Source organism: Colias eurytheme, chromosome 29, assembly GCF_061535395.1.
Source record: "Colias eurytheme isolate Ceu_HAF_F1 chromosome 29, ilColEury1 Martin Lab GWU primary, whole genome shotgun sequence".
Taxonomy (NCBI): domain Eukaryota; kingdom Metazoa; phylum Arthropoda; class Insecta; order Lepidoptera; family Pieridae; genus Colias; species Colias eurytheme.
The window spans coordinates 6,803,720-6,831,331 of NC_143008.1; the positions used below are offsets into that span (position 1 = coordinate 6,803,720).

The 27,612-nt window shown below is 35.4% G+C and overlaps 1 protein-coding gene across 2 annotated transcripts; it reads left to right on the forward strand.

The window, feature by feature from the left end:
- The first annotated feature begins 5,110 nt into the window (after positions 1-5,110).
- Positions 5,111-26,091, forward strand: LOC149896354 (trypsin-1-like). 2 transcript variants are annotated; one of them, XM_090118206.1, is made up of 11 exons: positions 5,111-5,246; positions 14,125-14,208; positions 14,758-14,858; positions 15,377-15,465; positions 18,033-18,121; positions 19,529-19,680; positions 20,787-20,893; positions 23,137-23,286; positions 24,322-24,454; positions 25,024-25,155; positions 25,856-26,091. In XM_090118206.1, the coding sequence occupies exons 2-11, from the start codon at positions 14,145-14,147 to the stop codon at positions 26,021-26,023; spliced, it is 1,185 nt and encodes a 394-aa protein (XP_089974332.1). In that variant the 5' UTR covers positions 5,111-5,246; positions 14,125-14,144; the 3' UTR covers positions 26,024-26,091. The 2 variants fall into 2 exon arrangements, with proteins under 2 accessions (XP_089974332.1, XP_089974333.1); XM_090118207.1 differs by lacking the exon at positions 5,111-5,246 and adding an exon at positions 8,716-8,819.
- The last annotated feature ends 1,521 nt before the right edge of the window (positions 26,092-27,612 follow it).

The following is a 27,612-nucleotide window of genomic DNA, read 5'->3' on the forward strand; positions in this document are numbered from 1 at the left end:
CGTGATGCCGTGACAACGCGAAACGGGTGCAGACCCGCCGCCTTTTTAATTTTTATAGCTCCCGCTGCGCAGCGCGTCGAACGCGGCAACTGATACACAAAAATAATCCTTATGGCATGATTCTGTATTCATGCGCGATGACATATAGCGTATTTCATGTATAACTTTGGTGTTTCTACACCGATTTACATGATTCTTTTACTATAACCTGCCCAGGAGTATGAAGAATAATTGTGCCAAATTTAGTTAAAATCCGTCGGGTAGTTTTTGTTTCTATAACGAATATACAGACAGACAGACAGACAGACAGACAGACAAAAATTTTACTGATTGCATTTTTGGCATCAGTAGCGATCCCTTATCACCCCTTCATAGTTTTTTTTTAAATATATTTCATGTACAGAATTGGCCTCTCTACAGATTTATTATAAGTATAGATTGATTCCTTATGAAAAGGTAAATCCTTTTAAATCATTATTTTTTACATAAATAGACACTTTAAAAAAAAATGTTGTGAGGTTTTATGAAACCACGATTAAAAGTGAAACTGTTCGAACGGTTCCGAAAACTGCTTTGTGTAGCGCATGTCGCGTGTCGGTCGGCTGCCGAGTAGGTATACCTACTCGGCAGCCGCGATACACGCGACATGCGCTACACAGACCAAAAAGTTTGAGACGATGTAATAAAAGTTTCACTTAAATAATTGTAAATAATTGATAACCGTATCAGCGTACAAAAAAGGCAAATGGTATCAATTAAATCTTCCTCGTTACACGACTTATGACCTAATCCAGTCTAAAATATATCAGACAATATTTTGTGCCTAATTTTATACATAAAAATAACTACCTTAAAAACAACCGACTTCAAAAACGGAAAAGTAAAAAATAAAAAAAAAGACGGGTTGCACTCCGGGAGTGCCGGCAGAAGTGAAAACTTTGAGCATGTTTGATATCCATCCGTCTTTACGCTTTTTCGCTGGTCACGTGTCCTGACGCGAGTTTAAGATTTTATACCCATTACAGAAAAAGTGCTCAACGCCGCTAAAGAAGTTTTCACTTCAAAAAAGATTTGTTCTTATTAATTACTACATATTATTTAGATGTGCTATTAATACAATTATTATTTTGGGTGCTTTTAGGAAAAATAAAGTAGATAGTTACTGTGTAAAATATTAAGGAGTATATTTTGGGTTTAATTTTAGGCTCTATAGTTATTTTGGGGTCTATAGTAAGTATGTATAAAGAAATGACCTAGATGAGAACTCTATCTTTCTCTCAAATGATTAAACCGAAAAAAATGTAGTCTAAAAAATAGATTCTATAATCATTTCGTTAAAATTACAGAGGCACTGTTACGGAATATCCTTTTTATCAACGTCTGTACTATTAACTACTAGCGGTCCGCCCCGGCTTCGCCCGTGGTACATATTTGCGTTTTCTCTACATAAAAACCATCCTCGTACTTCAAGGAATATAATAAAAAAAAGAATTATCGAAATCGGTTCAGCCGTTCTCGAGTTATGCGCTTACCAACACATTTTGCGATTCATTTTTATATATAAGAAGATTCTGTGCCTACGTCCTACGAGAGGCAAAATCAATTCTGTATCGAATTTAGTGCTTCTAGCCAATGAACAATGGTCTACAAAATTACAATCACAATAAGATCACAATTCACTATGATTATAATGGGGAATGATTATATTTTTATTTCTTAAATAAACTACTCAACGCTGGATAGTTGCCCCACCATGAAAATACTAAGGAGGATAGATGCCTGCAGAGTGGGATAGATGCCTGACATACTCTATAAACGCGAAATCTAATAAAATTAATATGATAAACCAGCAAATGTCAAGTTCACATAGTTGTTCTGTTGTCCAAGAATATACTTGCGCTCGCACTCCTTCTTTTCTTTTGTATTTTCGTGGCGTGGTTCTCCTACAATCAGTATAAGGGCAGATCATTAATAAGTAAGTAAACATAACAAAAAAAAGCAAATTAAACGAGTAAAATCGGTTAACATAGAGAAAACCTCTGACGCAATCAGGTAAAAATATAAACAGTACCTGTGATTATCGATACTAACATGTACATATGTATTGAGGGATAGATGCCCTTAGAGGCCCCTAAGGGCATCTATCCCTCGAAAAAAAAGTGGCAACTATCCTTTTTGATAAGGATAGCTGCCCCAGTAGTTTTTTTATTAACTAAAAACAAAAGAGCCACTATTTTCACTTAGATTTGTACTTAATGAACCAGTGTATAGACATAATAAGAAATATAGTGAAATTTATTAATACTTATAAAGTTATGCAAAGGCAAATATCAACCTTTTTAAATTTTAACGTGTTCGTGAAGTTCGCCGCCGATATTATAACACGCACTAGCGAAACACGTCTTCACCAAACAACAGCTCATGCGTACACGAGGTGCGGGGTGATAGGAGCTCCTATTTAAATCATTAATTCGTAGTCAGGACTCTGGGAAGTGAGGTTTTTTGAAAATGGGGCATCTATCCTAGTGCGGCATCTATCCCACTTTTACCCTATACCTATATTACAAATTTAAATAATTTCTGATAAACACTGTATATGCCTACAAAATTTGAGGGTTTCCCTCGATTTCCCTGGGATCCCATCATCAGATCCGGTGACAATGGGACCACCTCTGACGTATGACCTACCAAATAAAAAAAGAATTATTCAAATCGGTTTATAATTGCCAGAGTAATCGCGTAACAAATATACAAAAAAAAAAATACTGTCGAATTGAGAACCTCCTCCTTTTTTGAAATCGGTTAAAAATACTATATTTTTGTTATCTAATATTCATAGTCCGGGATACATCGCCCATTTTTGCAAGTGATTACTATCAAGCTAATTTTTCGTGAGTAGCTTTATTTTGATGAGATGCCCAATAATTTCATGTACAAAACTCTCGATTGTGGTAGCTTACAGAGGTAACAAGGATAAAATATTTTGATTTGATGGTTCTCAAATATTTATAACGCAATTATCAAAATAAAGCTACTCACGAAAAATTAGCTTGATAGTAATCACTTGCAAAAATGGGCGATGGATCCCGGACTATCAACTCAAAACAACTAAACTGATTTTAAACATAATTTTTCCTATTAGAAAACTATTTTACCTCGTAATATATTGACTATATTTTTATCCCACGTCAGGTTTACAGATGACTAGATATCCGCCCGAGGCTTCACCCACGTTTCAAACTCAAACTCAAACTCAAACATTCATTTATTCAATTAGACTACTATTTAGTAGCACTTTCGAATCGTCATTACATAGTATTTTTAACATTTACCACCGATTCGGAAAGCAGTATCTATGGAGAAGAATCGGCAAGAAACTCCATAGTTGCTCTTTTAAATAATGTCAATAAATTTACATAATATGTAACTTATATCTAACTACATAATATGCCAAAGAACTGTCCTGTGGTTTTTACGCGACAACCCTCCATGGGTCTTTATCGTCCATATATTCCTGAATACTGTAGTACGCTCTCTGAACTAGTACATTTTTTATGTAAGTTTTAAATTTAGAAGTACTAAACTCTTTAATATTGTGAGGAATTCTATTGTATAAGCGTATACCTTGACCCATAAATGAATTTTTAACTTTAGCTAATCGGAAAAATGGCATTTCAATTCTATTCTTGTTCCTTGTGCCATAATCGTGTCTATCTCCTACTCTTGTGTGTAAGTCAGAGCTTTTGTGTACATGCAAAATATTATTAAATATATACTGTGATGGTACAGTAAGGATACCAGTATTCTTAAAATGATCTCTTAGTGAGTCCCGAGTACGTAAATTATATATAGAGCGAATGGCTCTTTTCTGTAAGATAAATATAGTTTCTATATCTGCAGCCCTGCCCCACAGTAGAATTCCATAGGACATAATGCTATGAAAGTAGCTGAAATAAACCAATCTAGCCGTATCTTCATCGGTGAGATGCCTTATTTTTCGGACTGCATATGCAGCAGAACTGAGCTTACCTGCAGCGGTGTTGACATGGGCTCCCCACTGTAGTTTCTCGTCCAATGTTAACCCTAGAAATACAGTAGACTCAGTAGGATGCAATACCTCCCCGTTCAAGGTAATATCTCTGTTCAACTTTTTTACATTAGGAAGTAAAAATTCAACACAAGTGGTTTTTTTGGCATTTAATAATAAATTATTGGCAGTAAACCATTCAGATATGTGTAAAAGAGCACTGTTCACTTCGTCAACATTTGGGTCATGCCTATCCACATTAAAAATTAATGAGGTATCATCTGCAAACAGAACTATTTCACACCTATCCTGCAAATAATAGGGAAGATCATTGATATATACCAAGAACAAGAAGGGACCTAAAATTGACCCCTGTGGAACACCAATGTTAATTGACGCACCGCTAGAACGTTCTCCATTAACAACTACAGTCTGTATCCTATCATGCAGGTATGACGCTATGAGGTTCTGGGTTTTTCCTTTAATTCCATAGTGATTAAGTTTACGTAACAAAGTACAATGTTCAACGCAGTCAAATGCCTTGGAGAGGTCACAAAATATCCCTAGAGCATTTTTTGAGTTTTCCCATGCCTTATATATATGTGTTAGAAGTGCAACTCCAGCATCTGTGGTTGAGCGCCCCTTTGTGAAACCAAACTGTTTGGTGTGCAGTAAATTATTAGATGCTTTTAAAGGAAAACCTGCATAGTCCCGTTCCCGTGTGATTTCCGTGATAAAACCTATCCTATGTGTTAATCCAAGTTACCATCTATATGTGTGCTAAATTTCATTGTAATCGGTTCACTAGAATTTGCCTGAAAGAGTAACAAACACACACACATCCTCACAATCTTTCGCATTTATAAATACTACAGGGTATTTCTTATTTCCAGACAGTTTACGCCGTGAATTGAACTGACTGGCAAATTCATTACCTATCATAATTTATTGCGATCATAATATGAATTTGCCAGTCAGTTCAAATCACGGCGTAAACTGTCTGGAAATAAGGGGTCATAATACGGCCTCAGATAGCTGAATATTAATACTAAGTTATAAGTTATAACCAACTATAACAATAATTTGTGCTTTAGAGTTTTAGTCGCAGATAGGACGTGAAGTGGTATAGACTATAATTTAGGTCTATCTAGTGTTAAAAAAAAGTGTTAAGTGCAGTAACATTGTGAGTGTCAAAACTTGATTGGATTATCGAAAAAATGTATGTAAAATTTTTGATTTAAAATATGATAATTTATTTGTATAGCATTGATATATAAGTAATTTTTGTATGTATGTATGCATAAACAATTCGTGTCAAATCAAACTGGTTTATCATTAAATTTTTATTTGTGTATTAAGTACAAAAAATTTCATCAAAATTAGTTGAACATTTTATCTATGACTCAAAATATCACAAAGGTAGTTAACCTTTGTGTAACCTGTAGATTTGAACAGATTATTATCTTCTGTAATATAAAAATGAATCCCAAAATGTGTTGGTAAGCGCATAACTCGAGAACGGCTGAACCGATTTCGATAATTCCTTTTTTATTATATTCCTTGAAGTACGAGGATGGTTCTTATGTAGAGAAAATGTAAACATGAACCACGGGCGAAGCCGGGGCGGACCGCTAGTTAGATATAAATGCGAAAGTTTGTGAAGATGTAGGACGTGTGTTGACCGATTACAATGAAATTTAGCACACATATAGAGCGTAATTTGGATTAACACAGAGGATAGGTTTTATCCCGGAAATCCCACGGGAACGGGTTTCCTTTGAAAACGCGGGCGAAGCCGCGGGCGGAAATCTAGTAAGTAATAATGCGATATTTAGTGATATAACTCCATTATAAGATGAGAAGAGATTAATCAAATTAAAATAGGACGTGATTATTATGAAAGGAGATTGCCCAAGTGACTATGGCACTTGGTATCGCAATCAAACTTATTGTGTCAAGATGAAATATATCTCAATTTAAAGCTTGATATTAGTACTTTTAGAAACGATTAAAGTTTTTATGTAAATAAGCCGCAGTTCGCGACAATAAAAATAAAACAATAGTGTTATTCAACACTTTAAAAAAATACTTTATCGAGTTTAAACTAACGATGAACGTTAAGTTTTACATTTACTACATAGGTAATATTTTAATTTACAAGACAAATGTGAAAAGTAAATCGTAATAAACATTATTTCAAAATAAATAACGTCGAACAATGCGTCAAACACAATGACAGATGACGCAGGACGCTTGCAAGAGAGATAGATAAATGTGTCAAAACAAAAACTTTTACTTTTATTTCTATTTATTCGGTATAATTACGACTTAATAGTGATACATATGATCATTATAAATACAAATAGGAATAAACAATATCACGAATACGTGGCACAACTAAAATTTTATCGATACCACCCGTGGTCATTCTCCTTTCAAATGAAAAAGATATCATAACTCATTAGTTTTTCACCTTCAAAAAAGTTATAAGGTACACAATATAGTCTAATTTATACCGAGCCGATCCTAATTCTTAGTAATAAATACTAAATTATCCTAAACGATTCAACGACCTCACAATGAAAACACACTTAGCTAAATCGATTTATTAACGTTAACTAAACTACTGAGACGATCTACAATATAATAATTTTCACTGTTGAATGAATGAATGAATATTCACCTGAACTGTGACCGCCTCGGTGTGATCGGTGACCCTTCGCTTATCTGTCCAAAATGTGCTGACTGGCCGTTTACCTGAAATCATTGTAGTATTTTATTAGTAAAAATAATAATAGTTAAAAAAAACTAAAAAACACGCTTTTTATAGAAAACCGAACTAAAAAATAGAAAATTTTTATCAAATTAGTGTATTGTCATCGGTCCTCAATAAATCTACAAAGTTTGAACGAAATCTGGCCGTTTAAAGTGGGTCAAAATCGCGCCCAAAGAAGTCGGTTACAAACATACAGGTGAAGCTCTAATATAATGCGTGTAAAAAGGAAACGCTGCGCAAATCTCTAGAACAGATCCGATTTCAATAATTATTTTTTTATAATATTCCATGAACTACGAGGATGGTTCTTATGGAGAGAAAACGTAAACATGTACCACAGGCGAAGCCGGGATACCGCTAGTAGTACCTAAAAAAATTAAAACATACTTAGTTTTAAAAAAGTTTAAAACACGCTTAAATAAGTTACACTCATGAAACTATTGTATTGACATCGATGCTTTTTTTTGTGTGGAGTCTCTCAATGTTAGCCAGAAGGGCTTCTACATTTTAATGCGGACGCGTGGGTGAACTGAAGGTTCACCGTGGCAGCGAAATGCGCAAGGACGTCCCGCCGTGACGGGGATCTCGAACCTCGGCTTGGGCTGTCGCTTGAGTGGAGGAGACCGTGACATCGACGTAGCCCATCAGTGGTGGGCTACGTGGTAGTGTTGGAGGGATTTGTTGTAAAATCCATACTAATATTATAAATGCGAAAGTAACTCTGTCTGTCTGTCTGTTACTCAATCACGCCTAAACTACTGAACCAATTTTCATGAAATTTGGTATGAAGATATTTTGATACCCGAGAAAGGACACAGGCTAATTTATATCCCGGGAAAATGACGCAACCCCGGAAATCCCACGGGAACGGGAACTATGCGGGTTTTTCTTTGACTGCGCGGGCGAAGCCGCGGGAGGAAACCTTTTTTTTTTTTTTATAGTGGGGAAATCTTCCAAAGATACCCACGGCCCCCGGGGATGGAGCCAAGGGTTATGTCGGATTCTTACCGACTAAAACCCCACTGTGTTCCGTCGAGCCGCGCAGTTAGCCAGGGCCGCGGGTACTCTTAGAAATCGTCCACGCCGCGGGAGGAAACCTAGTCTATTATAATTAATTTATTACTAAAATCACTGCTATAACACTGTTATATTTGCTAATGTTTTATTGTTAATGCTATTGTTAATTGTTATATTATATACTAATTATTATCTATACATACTAATATTATAAAGCTGAAGAGTTTGTTTGTTTGTTTGAACGCGCTAATCTCGGGAACTACTGGTCCGATTTGAAAAATTCTTTCGCTGTTAGATAGCCCATTTATCGAGGAAGGTTATAGGCTATGTATCATCACGTTATACGTTGTCATTTTACTCATTAGGTTAAGTACTTTCGATATCAGTTTAAAGTTTTTTGATATCTGCAATAGTTACGGAATAATCGCCTGTGCACACTTAACGATTACACCCGGTACATATCTATAGAGAGTAACTTGGATTAACAGTTAACACATAGAATAGGTTTTATCCCGGAAATCCCACGGGAACGGGAACTATGTGGGTTTTTCTTTGAAATCGCGGGCGAAGCCGCGGGCGGATTGCTAGTGTTAAATACTAGTTGATTTCAATAAAAAAAATCATAGTTAATAGTTTTATCTATTTACTAGAATTGGTTAGGGATATACAAAAAGATAGAATATACGAAACACATACAAAACTTCCTTCACACACACATACAAAAAGAGCGAGATAGCACGAGCGATCGCTATACAAAAGAAAGAGACAAACTTATGTTTCATATGTTTTTGTTTAAACGTGTAATATAAAACATATGAGATAGCAGGCTTTGATAAAAGATGTTTTTTCAAGGTTCATTGCAATATAAATCAATGCATTAAAAATTCAATTAATTGTAATCGTTCAGCCGATTAGTGAGACGGACAAAGCAATTAATTTTACTAGATTATATTTTATAAAACTACCTTCACTTGTGAAAAAAAACTTGCACAAACTTTGGTAAGAAGCTTTCATATTACTATCGGGGCCGTAAACCTTTTACTTCCAAAGAGATTACGCCGTGAATTGAACTGAATGGTTAAATAAGATATTATATGAATTTGCCAGTCAATTCACGGCGTAAACTGCCTGGGAATAAGAGGTAATAATACGACCCCAATTAAGTTCTTATTGCCATTATTAATACGCTTCATCAGAATGTTTGTATGTAAAAAAAACTTCTTCAGACTCGATTTTGACCCATTTTAAACGGACAGATTTAACTTCACACTTTGTACATTTATCAAGGATCGGTGAAAATTCAATAATTTCATCGTATTAAAGCGTGTTATTAAGTTTTTAAACTGTATTTTATTATTATATTTGACACTAGCTTCCGCCCGCGGCTTCGCCCGCGTGGTGTTTTGATAAAAGGTAGCCTATGTTCTTTCTCAGGGTCTAAAGATTGTCTGTGCCAAATTTCATCAAAATCGGTTGAGAGGTTTAAGCGGGAAAGCGTAACAGACAGACAGACAGAGTTACTTTCGCATTTATAATATTAGTGGGGATTGTTTTTTTTTTACACTAAAAATAAGCATTCGACGTATCACCTTGTCATTTTACAAATAATTCAATTAACCTAACTAATACTATACTATCCTACTTAATATTATAAATGCGAAAGTTTGTGTGTTTGTTACTCTTTCACGCAAATACTACTGAACCGATTAGTATGAAATTTAGCACACATGTAGAGGGTAACTTAACTTGAACGCGGGCGAAGCCGCGAGCGGAAAGCTAGTATTATAATAAAAATAAATTCTTAAAAAATATTTATATCATTTCTCTGAAAACTATCAGGTCTAACCTTTGCTCTTTGTTAAGTTAAATAATGATTTAATATAGGCATAAAGTAAGGTCTAGTATATTATATAGTATTATATTATTATTTATTATCTATCGTAAGGTTATTAACACTATCGTTAACTCAATGTTATTATGTACGAGCTTTCCGCCCGCGGCTTCTCCCGCTTTGTCTAAAACTTAACAAATTAAATACTGAAAAAAAGCTTCCTAAATAATTTGTTCTATCTATTAAAATGCGTGTATGCCGTGTCAGAAGTGAAACTTTGGCAAGATTCAAAGATACCAAAATCGTCGCTTTACTCCATGACGTGACGCTAGTGCCATGACGCGTTGAATTTTACTTTCAACGCGACTAAAGAAGTTTCACTTGAAAAACTGCATCAAAATCCGTTGCGTATATTCAAGCATACATAGAGACAGAAAAACAGCGACTTTGTTTATACTATGTATTGAAAATCTTCTATAATATAAAAATGAATCGCAAAATGTGTTGGTAAGCGCATAACTCGAGAACGGCTGAATCGATTTCGATAATTCTTTTTTTATAATATTCCTTGAAGTACGCGAATTCTTCTTATGGAGATATAACAACGTAACACGGGCGAAGCCGGGGCGGCCCGCTAGTGAAAAATAATTTAATAATACTAGTTAAGGGCTTGGTCTAGTAGTGCAAACAAATGCATCCTGTCATCCTATATGTAAATAATACAAATGTACTAAGGGAAAGTTGCTCCACTTAATTTTTAAAAATAAATCATTCATATGCATAATTTAATATTCGTACCAAAAATGACAATTTGAAACAATTTTCGTGAAAATTACACCGGGAGATTTTTTTTTATCAGTACACAAAATTTGCGAATACTTTCTATTAATATCTTCAACTTCATGTTTATATAACTGATCAACTTTTACAAAGAAATTTGGACGAAATATAAAAAAAAAATAAGCTTTCCATACAAAATGCATAACTCTATACATTTTTTTCGACCTAAGTTTCTTAGTGAAAGTTGTTCAGTTTAACTAATCAAACGGATAAACAAATTTTGTATATAATAAAAAAAATGTAATGTTTGTGTTAAAAAATTATAAAATAGAAAAATACGCAAATGAAAACAAAAGATTTTTATTTCTGACTAGCTTCCGCCCGCGACTCCGTCCGCGCGGATGTTGGTCTTCGCGTCTTCTACAGATTTATTATATTATGTATAATATATAGATTTATATTGATAAACCTAATAAATCTTTTGCTAGCATTCTGATGCTTTATCGGTTGCACTGGATTTATCTCTTTTTTTTTCAATCGCTTGAATGATATAGGATGGGTCCTTGATGGGGATCGAATACTGAAGTCTCGAATCAATCAATTCTGACAGTAGGCAATTTATGTAAAATCTTGATAATGGTCCATCATTTTATTTTGCCTAGACGTTACATAATTTTTTATATATTCTATTTTTAACGAATGATTCACTCCAGTCCAAACAGCAAATAAGCAGACTGCTTCTGCAACTAAACGTTGCAGAAGCAGAAGTCTGCTTATTTGTATTTCAAAAGTGTTATTTTTTGCATTGTATTTCAAATATTAATTTTTTTATTTTTAACCGCATCTTCCGCATTCATGTCTTTTGCCGGAATTAGACATTTAACTTCTACTAGTCCCATTTTCCCTTTTTGATATGGGAGTGTATAAAGTAAATTTTTTAGATATTTCTCGTTATACTTTTAAAAAGTTATTATTGTCATTTTGCTCATTAGGTAAAGTAATTTCTATATCAGTTTTAAGTTTTTTGATACCTGCAATAATAACGTCATAATCGCCTGCACATACTTAACGATTACACCCTGTATACAATCCACCATCCACATTCATAATGTTTTCCTGTCCTTCTCTCCTTTACGCTGTTCACCGATACATTTTAAATGAGTAAATCTGCTACCACTGAAGGATGTTTCATTGTGATCAGCAAATTTTCACCACTGTTGTCGATTATTTGTTTTTCATTTTTAATCAGCAATTGGGAATCATCAGTTTTGTTTTTTGCAGATTGGTGATGTACCCTAACAATACGTCGAAAAGGGAAAGCATCAACGAATTATCGTTTTCGTCCTCTTTTTTTATTCTTCGCGTCTCTGTTACTTGTGTTTGTTTAGTTCTCAACACCCACAGAATTTTCTATGTTATTGTGATCTTCCATTACATCTGAGTTTTGATGATGTGATGATAATCCATTCGTTTTAATATTGGTACTTAGAGTTGGTGGACTAAACTAGAAATGGCGGACTAAATTTGTCAGCGCGTCTGTAAGATCAGAATATAAAACCAACATCCTGTATTTAAGTTACAAAATTAATAATCAAACAACATGCCGCTACGTTGAAAATGACTAGAAGAAAAAATTAAAACACCTCGGCATATAATTTTGGAGTAAACAAATCATTTTCCCCGTATGGGGATTTCCCCGGATGAACTTGGGAAGTTCAAGTTCTCAATACAAGTTTATATTATATTTCGTATTTCTCAAACGAAAAATAAACATTTTTGGAACTTCAAAAAAAAATATATTATAAGAAAATTTATGAGCTTACTTTAGTTTTAAAGAAATATACATCCCTTTACTGACACCCCGTAAAATAAAGAAATTGTTGCCAATCATCTTTGCAATCTATTTGGTTTCATTAACTTTATGTTCGAAGATAATTTTTTTTCTAGTAGTTACACGCGTATTTTTTTCGTTTATTTTCCATATCGAAATCAAATGTTTAAAAATACGAATATTTGCACAAAACTAAGATAAAAATAATCAATTAACAAAAATATTAAATTTAATGAAGTAGAGCAACTTTCACTTCGGTATGAAGGAAAATCGAGCGTAGAGCACACGTCAGAACGCTCCGGCCCAAGGAGCGCGACTAAAGAAATTCGCTAGGATTTTTCCTTATTATTTTAAATATTTTTTTAATATTTAAAGAATTATCAAAATTAAAAAAAAAAAAATTTTAAAGGATTAATACTCATTGGTCTTCAACCAACTCGAATAAATTAATGGAAAAAATAACTTTTAGCAGTATTTATCAATAGATTTTGTAAGGCAAAAAATGGGAAATTTAATGAATTTATAACGTTCTAATTAGGAAAATCATAAGTTTTTCGGCAATTGTATTCAGCAGTTTTTAATAACGACTATATAAGGATAATAATGCGCTGATCAGATTGTGTAAATTGTAATCGGTTGCAACGTAGTGAGTGCACAAACTTAGCTCGAAATGTCTTTGGGGGAAAGAGACTTATCTTGAAGGCCTGATTAAGGTAACATAAAGTAACTTTATAAATGTGAAAAAACGCGCATTGCGTATATAACACTAATTGATAAACAAGAAAAAAAAATTCAGTTTATCATTTCATTAGCCGGGAAAAAATTGTCAAATAACTTGTTGAAAACGCAATTTTGCTAGACTGCAGCCTTAATACATATTTTCATCCATTGATGTTTTATTGATTTATCCGTAGACGTTATAAAAACAAAAATATCTAACCTTGCCAAACCCGTTAAAAATCATCTTCAATGCAAAAAATTTGCATCAAACTTAAGTTATGGATAACCGGTTCCTTACGGTATGTAGTTAGTGTATTAGTGTTCGAACTAAGACTTTTTAGTAGAAGACTAATATATATTTTTATCATATTACTAGCGGTCCGCTCCGGCTTCGCCCGTGGTACATGTTTACGTTTTCTCTACATAAGAACCATCCTCGTACTTCAAGGAATAAAATAAAAAAAGAATTAACGAAATCGGTTCAGCCGTTCTCAAGTTATGCGCTTACCAACACATTTTGGGATTCATTTTTATATTATAGACTAGCGGTCCGCCCCGGCTTCGCCCGTGGTACATGTTTACGTTTTCTCTACATTAGAACCATCCTCGTACTTCAAGTAATATAATAAAAAAAGAATTATCGAAATCGGTTCAGCCGTTCTCGAGTTATGCGCTTACCAACACATTTTGGGATTCATTTTTATATTATAGACTAGCGGTCCGCCCCGGCTTCGCCCGTGGTACATGTTTACGTTTTCTCTACATAAGAACCATCCTCGTACTTCAAGGAATATAATAAAAAAAGAATTATCGAAATCGGTTCAGCCGTTCTCGAGTTATGCGCATACCAACACATTTTGCGATTCATTTTTATATATAAGATTTTTCAAATAGGAATCTCTTAACGATTATACAGGGTGTCCCACTCAAGAAGCTTATATCTAATACACTGGAGATTTCAGTATGAACATTAACTTGTAACAAGAAGATATGACCTTGAATGACGCCTGTATGTTTTTTTATCCCTTTCACACCTAACTAACTACCTAGGTGCTATCCAATAGCTGTACCGCGGCAGTCCTCGAGTGCCACACGTATTTTTTTTTTAATATAAATTTGTTAATAATGTTATTTATTTTCAGATAAGCTTCATGTCGTGAAAATGATGCTTCCATACTTTCTTATTATTTTATTATTTGCTACACAAGGAAACACGTTGAGCGAAGGTTAGTTCTTCTTTCTTTCAAACTCTCTTTATCATAATATTCTAAAAAGCTGAAGAGTTCGTTTGTTTGAACGCGCTAATCTCAGGAACTACTGGTCCGATTTGAAAAATTATTTCGGTGTTAGATAGCCCATTTACCGAGGTTTCGTATGTTTAGTCATAAATCTGAATACGTAAATACTATGTTACATGTTTAATTTAAAGAGCCTTTCGTATACTTCCAAATTCAAAAGTCCAATGATAATATTTTTTGTTAAAAATTATTTTACTTAGGGCCGATTTTTCAATCCCTGGTTAAAACTTATCCGTCCAATAAAGTATTACACGATAATATTAAAATGTCACCTGTAAACTGTCAATTGCGGGCAATAAGAATACATTTTGAAATGGTAGTTTTATACGTTATTCGACGAATAAGTTTTAATTGAAAAATTAGCCCTTAGTGATTCTATTGCAAATTGTTTACTCTACCTAAATATACAAAACCGCCGTAATTTTACATAATAATTTGAACCCAACATTCAAGATTTTTTTCTCTTTCTTTTAATAGGGGACGCATGCACCAAACACGATGGGAATCCCGGGAACTGTAAGCCTATAACATCCTGCCCCAGTGCGTTAGTGGAAATTAGGGAGAGGAAAAGCCCTAAGGTAAATTATTTTCAGTGTGTGAGTGATTGTGTATGTGTGTGTGTGCGTTGACTGCTTAGAGCGGCTGTACACGGGCAGCTCGAGCGATCGGTCGTTGACTGCTTGAGCTGTCGCTACAAACCACGCACTAGACGGCTTGAAGCGGTCGCGACGGCTCGAGCAGTCCGTGTACGGCAGTGAATGAATGTCTATAGTTCACCGCGCGGTCGCGGTTTCAAGCCGTCGCGTCAGTCGCAACTGCTTGAAGCGGTCCGTGTACGGCCGCCCTTATGATAGCATTGTAATGACACGTAGTGATATTACCGTAGAGTCCGTAGAGAATATTATACAGCTGAAGAGTTTGTTTCAACGTGCTAATCAGGAACTACTGGTCCGATTTGAAAAATTATTTTGGTGTTAGATAGCCCATTTACCGAGGAAGGGAGCGGAGCCATGCGGATGAAACCGCTGGGCGCGGCTAGTTTTAATAATAAATGAAAGTGAATATTACATTTTTTATGTATTATGTTGACATACAGATATGCAGCTTTGAAAAGGGTACGCTTATAGTGTGCTGCGCTTCTGAGACCAAACAGCCTCCGAGAAAAAATAGACATCGTAACATGAGGTATGTATTTTAATTTATTATTTAACTAGCTTACCGCCCGCGGCTTCGCCCGCTTTGTCTAAAACCTAATAAATTATATACTCAAACCTTCCTCTAGAATTACTCTATCTATTAAAAAAAACCGCATCAAAATCCGTTGCGTAGTTTTAAAGATTTAAGCATACAAAGGGACATAGGGACAGAGAAAGCGACTTTGTTTTATACTATGTAGTGAAGGGACCATTGACGTGCAATAAAATCTCACAATCGTGTTCAAAAACTGTCCGAAGCAAAGCTCTATCTACACGTATATAAGGCAGAGTTATCTATAAAGCATATAAAATAGACTTTGAACATTACTGCTTCGAAATAAGGTGATAATTTCAATTACCAATTAAGAATCTAATTCAATTTTAATGGTTGCTGTTTTGTTGAAGGCGAGTCCTTTTTGCTACTATTGCTATTTTTGGTATAGATTTAAATAAATAAATAAATATTCCAGGACAAATTTCACACACGGCACAATCTGATCCCATACTAAGCTTTCGCTTGTGTTATGGAAACCAAATGGCTGATAAACATACATAATATATATAAATATATACAGGGTGTAATCGTTAAGTGTGCACATGCGATTTTTCCGAAAGTATTACAGATAACAAAAAACTTTAAACTGATATCGAAAGTACTTAACCTAATGAGTAAAATGGCCGTAATAAATTTTTAAAAATAAATCGAGAAATATCAAAAAAATTATCTTTAAACCCTCCCATACATTAAGTATGAAATATGAATATCCCATATACATTTAATATGAAAGATTTTAGCTTTCTTTTTCTTTTTTGGTTTTCTGCTTTAATTCGCAAATTTGAAGTGGTTTGATTTTCCACGCTTTTTCCGGACATTTTCACGCATTTTCCAGATATTTTCCGGGGATTTTCCGAGCATTTTCCGGGCATTTTCCACGCTTTTTTCGGACATTTTCACGCATTTTCCGGATATTTTCCAGGCATTACCCAGGCATATTCCAGGGATTTTCCAGGCATTTTTCACGCATTTTCCGGATATTTTCCAGGGATTTTCCAGACATTTTCCACGGGTTTTCCGGAAATTTCCACGCATTTTCCGGATATTTTCCAGGGATTTTCCAGACATTTTCCACGGTTTTTCCGGAAATTTTCACGCTTTTCCGGATATTTTCCAGGGATTTTCCAGACATTTTCCACAATTTTTCCGGAAATTTCCACGCATTTTCCGGATATTTTCCGGACATTTTCACGCATTTTCCGGATATTTTCCAGACATTTTCCGGATATTTTCCGGACATTTTCACGCATTTTCCGGATTTTTTCCAGGGATTTTCCAGACATTTTCCACGGTCTTTCCGGAAATTCTCACGCATTTTCCGGATATTTTCCAGGCATTTTCCAGGGATTTTCCAGACATTTTCCACGGTTTTTCCGGAAATTTCCACGCATTTTCCGGATATTTTCCAGGGATTTTCCAGACATTTTCCACGGTTTTTCCGGAAATTTTCCAGTCATTTTCCACGGTTTTTCCGGAAATTTTCACGCATTATCCGGATATTTTCCGGACATTTCCCTGACATAGCCTGTAAATGTCTCGAAAATGTCTGGAAAATCCCCGGGAAATGCTCGGAAAATCCCCGGAAAATGCCTGGGAAATTCCCGGAAATAACCGGAAAATGCATGGGAAATGTCTGGAAAATGTATGGAAAATATCCGGAAAATGCGTGGAAATGTCCGGAAAAAGCGTGGAAAATGCCTGGAAAATCCCTGGAATATGCCTGGGTAATGCCTGGAAAATATCCGGAAAATGCGTGAAAATGTCCCAAAAAGGCGTGGAAAATCCCCGGAAAATATCTGGAAAATGCGTGAAAATGTCCAGAAAAGGCGTAGAAAATCCCACTTCAAATTTGCGAAGTAATTAAAGCAGAAAACCAAAAAAAGAAAAAGAAAGCTAAAATCTTTCATATTAAATGTATGTGGGATATTCATATTTCATACTTAATGTATGGGAGGGTTTAAAGATAATTTTTTTGATATTTCTCGATTTATTTTTAAAAATTTATTACGGCCATTTTACTCATTAGGTTAAGTACTTTCGATATCAGTTTAAAGTTTTTTGTTATCTGTAATACTTACGGAAAAATCGCCTGTGCACACTTAACGATTACACCCTGTATAATTTAATATATATATAATTTTAAATAAATTTATAGATAATTAACACCCAGACACAGGGCAAACATCATCACACAAATATTCCCCGGGTGGGAATCGAACCCACGACCTCTGGCAAGACTGGCATGGAAGGCAGGGCCACTACCAACCAAGCTAACCGGTCAGTCAAGATTGTTAAGATATTTTTTTTACATGGTGACAAATAAGAATTATTTCTATTTTATTCCATTCCGGTAGTAGTTACCTGTAACATATAGCCACCCTATATGTTAAAGGTGGTCATAAATTATTAAGAATCTGAAGCATCTGAATTCCGTTAAGTATTCCTATCACCCTGTATATTAGAGGCAACGTTCTCAAGAGCGTTAATTTTGTATTTCCCAGAACTACTACAACCACGGGGGCGCCCATTAATTTGAAGTATAGCACGGAATGCTCCACAGCAGAGAGGACTGGAAAGAAAGCACATGATAGTAAGTGTACTGTACTTACAGTACGTATACAGGGTGTCTCACTATTGGTATACTATTGGTAATCTACTAAGCGCGAAGGGACTTGTAGTTTTTCATACACTGCAGATCACGTAAATCAAAAAAATTACATCAAAAAATTTTTGTTATTTTTTTTTCTGAAAATCCATGTTTTCTTCTCTAGCTTCGCGCAGATGGCATATACCGCTTCACTAATGTGAGCATTTTGTCTATGAAAACATAATCTTAAACGATAGGTCACGTGCTGGTAGCAAAGCTGGGCGGGTAGCTTGTTATGGGTGTACACATAGAGTTTTAAGAATTCATCTATTCGAAAAAAAAACTGCGTCTGGAATTTTGTAAGTATTTTTTACGTACTCAGCGTATGCAAAACTATAACCTCCTTTGAGTTTAGTATACTAACAGTGGGACACCCTGTATATGTAGAATTGCACTGGCTCACTCCTACACTCAATAGTGCGGGCGCACGTCCATTCCAGTCCGGCATCGGCCGTCGACTGACAACTACAGACTAATGACAGCTATGAGCTAACCCCACCACTGGTATACCGATACGTGAGACAATGTATATAATATTTATTTTATAGATACACTACAGTAAGTATTGTGGTAGAAGAAAGATTCCAAACATTTTCTTAAAGTTCCTTAGCATGCCAAAAAAAAATACTTGTCTCAGTGAAAAAAGATTGCTTGCATGGTCGGATCAGTACTTCCTTTCCTGCCGAGGTTTCGCCCGCAACGTTTGAAACTTTAAAAATTGAATACTTTACGACTGAAATAACTTTTCTCAAGAACCAAGCTATCCATTGGTCGAAACAGAATGAAAATGATGGAGTAGTTTATGAGACGTGACAAGACAGACAGACGCAGCAGAAGACATTGTTCTATAATATCTATTCACTAGCTGCACCCCACGGTTTTACCCGCGTGGCTCCGCTCCTGTTGGTCTTAGCGTGATGATATTATCTTATATATAAAACTAGCGGCCCGCCCCGGCTTCGCCCGTGGTACATATGAAAAATAGATGTTGGCCGATTCTCAGACTTACCCGATATGCACAGAAAATTTCATGAGAATCGGTCCACCCGTTTCGGAGGAGTATGCAGACTAACATTGTGACACGAGAATTTAAACTTGAAAATATGTACCACGGGCGAAGCCGGGGCGGACCGCTAGTATATTATAATATAGCCTATAGCCTTCCTCGATAAATGGGCTATCTAACATCGAAAATATTTTTCAATTCGGACCAATCGAAGTAGCTCTTGAGATTAGCGCGTTCAAACAAACAAACTCTTCAGCTTTATAATATTAGTATACATTTAATTGTATTCTATATTTTATTGTTTTGTGGGATATAGTATAACGAATGATAAACGAAACTTCCAGAATGCCTAGAATACCAAGAAAAGTATGTATACCCGTGCCGCGATAGTGGCACACCAAGCGGTGGTCTGGTCCGTATCAACCAATGTAACAGGAAGCCAGAGGATCTGATCACGGGCGGCATGAACTCGTACTTTGGGGAGTTTCCTCACATGGTAAGAAGGAAATTAAAATTGGAGCACCTTGGTCTTGGTTAGTTTTTCACAGTCAAGGCATTTGATAAAATATTTACATAGATAACGTAAATTTTACAGCGCCACGTTGTTTTTGTATCGACGGTTAAAATACTTACCTGTCTCATTGTTCTCACTAGATCAACGTATATCTTAATATATTAATATACTATTATAAAGGCGAAAGTTTGTAAGGATGTATGGATGTATGGATGTATGGATGTTTGTTACTCTTTCACGTAAAAACTACTGAACCGATTACAATGAAATTTAGCACACATATAACTTGGATTAACACATAGGATAGTTTTATCCCGGAAATCCCACGGGAACGGGAACTATGCGGGTTTTCCTTTGAAAACGCGGGCGAAGCCGCGGGCGGAAATCTAGTACCTATTATATAAGACGAGAAATTTCCTGTTAGATTCAAACAGCTTTTAATTACTTTAATTTAAAATTTCAATTAGATACCAAAATGTAGTTTGAGTTTTTTGAATAAACACATGTTTTGGAGAGCACAAAGCAGTCGATCCTGCGCCTGATTTATCTGGTCTGGTTCTTAGGCGTAGGTCTTCAATCAATAAAATAATGTCCAAAAACGAAATTTTACAATATGGCTGATATAGATTATGGCCTAAAATCTCATAAATGGTATGTAGTGGGAACAAATAGGGATTTCTCTCTGGTTCATTCATTACTATGATGTTTTCCTCCATCGGGGTAGTGTCAATGGTGGTAGAGCAGACCAAAGTCCAAAATCTCGTAAAATGCAATGTAGTGGATAATAGACTAAAGATGATAAATAAATAAATAAATAAATATTTCAGGACAATTTTCACACACGGCACAATCTGATCCCAATACTAAGCTTTCGCTTGTGTTATGGAAACCAGATGGCTGATAAACATACATATATAATTTTTAAATAAATACTTAGGTATATAGATAATTAACACCCAGACACAGAGCAAACATATATGTTCATCACACCAATATTTGCCCCGGGTGGGAATCGAACCCACGACCTCTGGCTTGGAAGGCAGGGCCACTACCAACCAAGCCAACCGGTCATGATGATTAATTTACAGGCATTACTCGGATATGGTGCTGAACAAACAAAGTGGATGTGTGGAGGAGTGATAGTGAGCGAGAGGTACATCCTCACAGCTGGACACTGTATCTACAGTAGAACTAGGTAAGTTTCAAACTTCTCTAATTAAAGACTTATATTGTAAAAGGAGGGGCAATGAAGTCTAGACATTAAAAGATCAAATACACAACGTAATAAGATATCGATATTCAACTCAAAATGAAATCATGATTATATGGTTGTATATATTATGGTTATATGGTTATATGATTACATTGAATGGTTAATAAATACGCAGAGTGATAAGAAATTGATATTAACCCGAATGAAAAAAAGGAATTAATTTTATTACACGCTTTATATTAGCTTCACCTGTATGTTTGTATGTTTGTAACCGACTTCTTTGGGCGCGATTTTGACCCACTTTAAACGGCCAGATTTCGTTCAAACTTTGTAGATTTATTTAGGACCGATGACAATACACTAATTTGATAAAATAAATAATAGTTAAAAAAAAATAAAAAACACGCGTTTTATAGAAAACCGAACTAAAAGCGTGTTTTGCACGCCTCATAAGCGAAGCGTTGAGGTGGGTACTACTGTCACTTCGCGCAAAACATCTGATTTTTCAAACTTAAAATGTCTTTATGTATCATACATTGCACTTGTAAGATAATACATATAGACCGGACTCTCACTGGAGTTTCGTTTGAAAAAATCGCGGACCTAAATCTGACTTCTGATATATATTGTATAGATCCCAGACATCCTATAGACAGATGTTGCCAACCAGTTTTGTGGTCCCCCTGCCCGCACCCCGGTAATTAAATATGGCATACAAAGAAAAAAATAAAAATTTCCAAAACATGCCGTGTGGGGTATCAAATGAAAGAGCTTATTGAGTAGATCACGAATATATAGCATACTATATACATTTCTTACACTTTCTCTAAGATTTTTTAAAAAATTTACGAAAATGGTCCATTTTTGAGTTAACTTTAAACCACTATAGATTGAAAACTCATGAATATATTTTTTAAATTATTATTTTAAATAATTAACAATAGTCCATTGTTTACGATTCAATATTTCGTACAGTGAAATAGTTGCATGGGGGAGTGGGGGGAGCATTCAAAGATGGCGAGTATATTTTCAAGTTCATATAGTATATAGTTATTTTCATCAAATCCACCACATAGCTCACTTATATTAGATTACGAACTATTGAATCATAAACAATGGACTATTGTTAATTATTTAAAATAATAATTTAAAAAATATATTCATGAGTTTTCAATCTATAGTGGTTTAAAGTTAACTCAAAAATGGACCATTTTCGTAAATTTTCTAAAAAATCTTAGAGAAAGTGTAGGAAATGTATATAGTATGCTATTTATTCGTGATCTACTCAATAAGCTCTTTCATTTGATACCCCACACAGCATGTTTTGGAAATTTTTATTTTTTTCTTTGTATGCCATATTTAATTACCGGGGTGCGGGCAGGGGGACCACAAAACTGTTTGGCAACATCTGTCTATAGGATGTCTGGGATCTATACAATATATATCAGAAGTCAGATTTAGGTCCGCGATTTTTGCAAACGAACATCTCCTTGGAGCCTGCTCTAATACACACACATATTAAGAAAAAACACTATTTTTAACGTTCATGATATTTTTGATGTCATTTTTGTTATTTAAACTAGTTAAAAAACAGTTTAAAAAAGTTCTGTCTTGGACGTCCGTGTGTCTGTATGTGCGGATCCTTTTTCTTGTTAACACGATAGCGACGGAAATACTTTACTAATCGAGTCTTTTTTTTTCTCTTACGCTTGAGTATGCTCAGGAATAGAACCCTTTCATTTTTCAGGGTCTGATTCGATGTGGTTTAATTGTTATTAAATAAACAAAAATAATAATTAATAAATATTTATTAAAAAAAAATTATGAGGCGTGCACTTTTGGATTTTCCAAATTATTTTAGTTTTTTTTAACTATTATTATTATTTACATAATGGTCATGGTAAGACGTGCATGACCATTTCTTGCTTTCTCGGGTAATGTGGTTCACAGCTTTATATTAACGACAGTTTTTACCATAAATAAATCCATACTAATATTATAAATGCGAAAGTAACTCTGTCTGTCTGTTACTCAATCACGCCTTAACTACTGAACCAATTTGCATGAAATTTGGTATAGAGATATTTTGATACCCGAGAAAGGACATAGGATAGGTTTTATCCCGGAAATCCTACGGGAACGGGTTTTTCTTTGAAAACGCGGGCGAAGCCGCGGGCGGAAAGCTAGTATTATATAATATATGTATAATAAATATCTATTTTCAGTGGTCCAGTCCTCAAGGCAAGAGTTGGAATCCTGGAAAGGACAGAAACGGTAGAACCAGAGAAAGAATATAATGTTGAAGTCATCAAACACCCGGATTATAAGCCACCGATTAAATATAACGATATTGCGTTATTGAAGACTGATAGAGAGTAAGTTTAAGGGCCGATTTTTCAATGCTTGGATAAAACTTATCCGTCCAATAAAGTATTACACGATAATATTAAAATGTCACGTAAACTGTCAAATACGGGCAATTAGAATACGTTTTTAAAATGGTAGTTTTATACATTATTCGACGAATAAGTTTTATCCAAGCATTGAAAAATCGGCCCTTGTACCTATTTAAAACAATGATATTGCACGCCTCATAAGCGAAGCGTTGAGGTGGGTACTACTGTCACTTCGCGCAAAACATCTGATTTTTCAAACTTATAATGTCTTTACATTGCACTTGTAAGATAAAACATACACACACATATTAAGAAAAAACTCTTTTTTTAACATTCATGATATTTTTGATGTCATTTTTGTATTTTAAACTAGTTAAAAACAGTTTAAAAAAGTTCTATCTTGGACGTCCGTGTGTCTGTATGTGCGGAGGATTTTCTTGTTAACACGATAGCAACCGAAATACTTTACTAATCGAGTCTTTTTTTTTCTCTTACGCTTGAGTATGCTCAGGAATAGAACCCTTTCATTTTTCAGGGTCTGATTCGATGTGGTTTAATTGTTATTAAATAAACAAAAATAATAATTAATAAATAATTATTAAAAAAAAATATGAGGCGTGCACTTTTGGATTTTCCAAACTATTTTAATTTTTTCATATTCTATCCGATACTAAAAAGTATCGGATTTTATCCGAATTGTATCAGCTAATTTTGCTCAAAAAGTGGCAAACATCCATCCATACTCACAAACTTTCGATTATGATACAAGGCAGAGTTGTAAAGAGCTGCTTAGTTATTTTTCAGTACTATGTTGGAATTGGAATACTATAATATGAATTTATAGATATTCCCAAATATCTTTGCGATATGAGAAATAACATGTTATTGCAAACTTATCTAAAAAAACAATTCAAAAGAATACAAGGAATTAAAATCATTTCACTTCTTTTCATTTTAAACCATTTTTCTATTTAAAAAAAATATTTTATACTTTATTCGTGTTTTATATAACAGCATAGCTCTAGACCGCTACACGCTGCCCGCGTGTTTACACGACGGAGGTCCGTTAAAGAATGACAGCGCAATAGTCAGCGGCTGGGGAACTACCGTCTTTAGAGCGCAGGCGCTGGCTGATGTTTTGCAAAAGGTAGACGATAATAACAATAATTAATATAGTAAAAAAATGAAAAGAAGGCATATATACTCATGAAAATATTATATTTAAAATATTATATCCTTCTTTGATATAAGTGTACAAAGATTGAATGTATTCTGTCCGTTTAAAGTGGGTCAAAACCGAGTCTAAATAAGGCGGTTACATACAAAACTTGACAGGTGTCAAGGGACACTCGGATGGAACAAAGTTGCTAAAATAATGGACTTACTTTCTATGAGAGAGAGAGACAGACAGAGAAACACACGCACACCGCACGGCTTACAACTATAGCAAAAAGTGTCGTTACAACTTTTCGTCTTCATTTCATCCATCTACATATTATAGGATCATCTTAATTTAATAAAAAAGACGTGTGGCACTCGGGGACTGCCGCGGTAAAGCTATTCCATGCTATGCCTTCAAGCCACACCTCCGCGCCCGTCGGAATGGGGAGCGTGAGGTTTTTCGTTACGCAATTTCTGGAAACGGTCCCCGCGCTCAAGGCCCGCAATAGCAGCTATGCAATAGCTTAAAACTAAGAAACTCTTTATGTTATTCAGGCGACAGTAACAAGGTTCGATGAAGCAGAATGCCACGACAAACTGGACTCGATCCGGCATCTCACTCGCGGGTACGACCACTCCATACAAATGTGTTATGGCGATAGAGAATCTAACAAGGACTCTTGTGAGGTAGGTTTCTATATACCTATTAGCAATGGGTTTTAAAGTGAAACTTCTTTAGGTGCGTTGAGAGTAAAATTTCAAGGTCGCGTCATGGCAATACCGCCACAGCATGGAGTAAGCCGACGATTTTGGTATCTTCGAATTTTGCCAAAGAAGTTTCGCTTCTGACACGTGTTCTCGGCCGACAATTTTTTAATGTAAAGACGTAAAATAGTGGAGAAATATTACGAAAAATTGAGGAATACTTAGTTAAGAATTTGCAAGCAATTCACGAAATGATTAATTAAATTATGGAATGTCAAATCTGTTCTTTTTAGGCAATTTGTAGTCTTTAGAACTGACTTTGACTGGCCGGTTGGATTGATTGGTAGTGGCCCTGCCTTCCAAGCCAGAGGTCGTGGGTTCGATTCCCACCCGGGGCAAATATTTGTTGGATGAACATAGATGTTTGCTCTGTGTTTGGGTGTTAATTATCTATATAAGTATTTATTTAAAATTATATCTGTATGTTTATCAGCCATCTGGTTTCCATAACACAAGCGAAAGTTTAGTATGGAATCAGATCGTGCCGTGTGTGAAAATTGTCCTGAATATTTGTTTTTACTATTCTTAGTTCTGTTATCAATGTCAGACGATACACACATCGTTACCGATTTTCTGACATTACCGTTGTATTACCGATTTTTAAACGTCAAAACAATTTCAGGGTGACAGCGGCGGTCCCTTACAAGTGAACCATCCAACCATACAATGTATGTACTCTGTGATCGGTATAATTTCGTCTGGCAAGTGGTGCGGTTTTGCTGGCGAGCCTGGGATCTATACCAGGGTATCTGCGTATTTACCCTGGATTGAGAGCGTGGTGTGGCCATAGATCATAGATTCATTAAAGCTTGGATCTATGAAAATTATGACAGCTTAAAAAGCTACTAAAATAATCAAATCTCTAACGATGTTATTTTATAAGATTGTTTTGTGTGTCTACAAGTTAAGTACCTATGTAATTGTATTAAATGAATAAAGAAGTTTCATACATAATTTGTTTTAATTCTACTATAAGTAATTATTTAAGGGATGTTTGTTACTCTTTCACGAAAATACTACTGAACAGATTACATTGAAATTATGTATGTAGGTAGCTGGAGACCGAGAATAAGACATTGACTATAATTTTATCCCGGAAATCCCACAGGAACGGGTTAACGCTAAGACAAACAGGAGCGGAGCCACGCGGGTGAAACCACGCAGCTAGTTTCTAACTAGCAAACAAATATTTTTTTTTTTGTGTGGTGTCTCTCAATGTTAGCCAGAAGGGCTTCTACATTTTAACGCGGACGCGGGGGTGAACTGAAGGTTCACCCTGGTAGCGACATGCACAAGGGCGTCCCCCCGCCACGGGGACCACGAACCTCGGCTTGAGCTGTCGCTTGAGTGGAGGAGGCCAGAAGGGCCCTAATCGGACGGGTAGAAACAAATATGTCAAAAGATTTTTATGAATGGTTATTTTAATATGTAAACAGGAAAGATATATTTAAACATTGACCTCCATAAGTCTGCAAGATAAATTCATAATTAGCCACATTATTACGATATCAAAATATATAAAGTTTACTAGCCTTTTGCCCGCTTGATCTTGGCGTTAGTTTCTATAGGTCTTAGCGTGATGATATAATATCTAGCCTTTAATAACCTCTCTCGATTAATGGACTATTTAACAGTAAAATAATATTTCAAATCGGACCAGTAGTTCAAACAAACAAACAAACTCTACTGCTTTATAATATTAGTATAGATTGAGCCACAGAATATATAATAGTACTTGATTAAGCTTAGTACAGGGTGTCTCAGAATGTTTTTCGTTTTTCAACTGACCGTTATGCGTCAACCACTGGTAGTGGGGGGAGGGGAGAGGTCTCAAACGCTTGGCAGGTTTCTGTAGTTTAGGAGTGATGAGTAATTACATGGGATCGCAGCGAGCATTTTGAGTGCGAGCGTTTTACAAAAACAACGATTCGTACACTATTGTTCGGCGTATATAGGATACAATTCAATATAACAACATTACGAAATGTGCCAAGTGCTAATTTGATCAAGCATTGGGTGCGTAAGTTTGAAGAGACTGGGAACACAATGCCGGATAAATCAACGGGGCGCAAAAGAACATCGAGAACGAGCATGAACGTCGACCGCGTTCGCCAGTCTGTGGACGACCCCCGACAGGCACTACGATTGCGCACAACTTCCTTAAATTTGAACAAATCCACGGTGCATAGCATTATTTCCCAAGATTTGCATTTTCGCCCTTATTAAATTGTTATTGTTAAAGAAATGAAGCCCGATGATCCTGCTAAACGAGTCGAATTCTGCGGGACAATGAAATTCAGGAGGAGACATCTCTTGGCCACCAAGAAGCCCAGATTTAACAACTGCTGATTTTTTTCTGTGGGGCTATCTAAAAAGTAA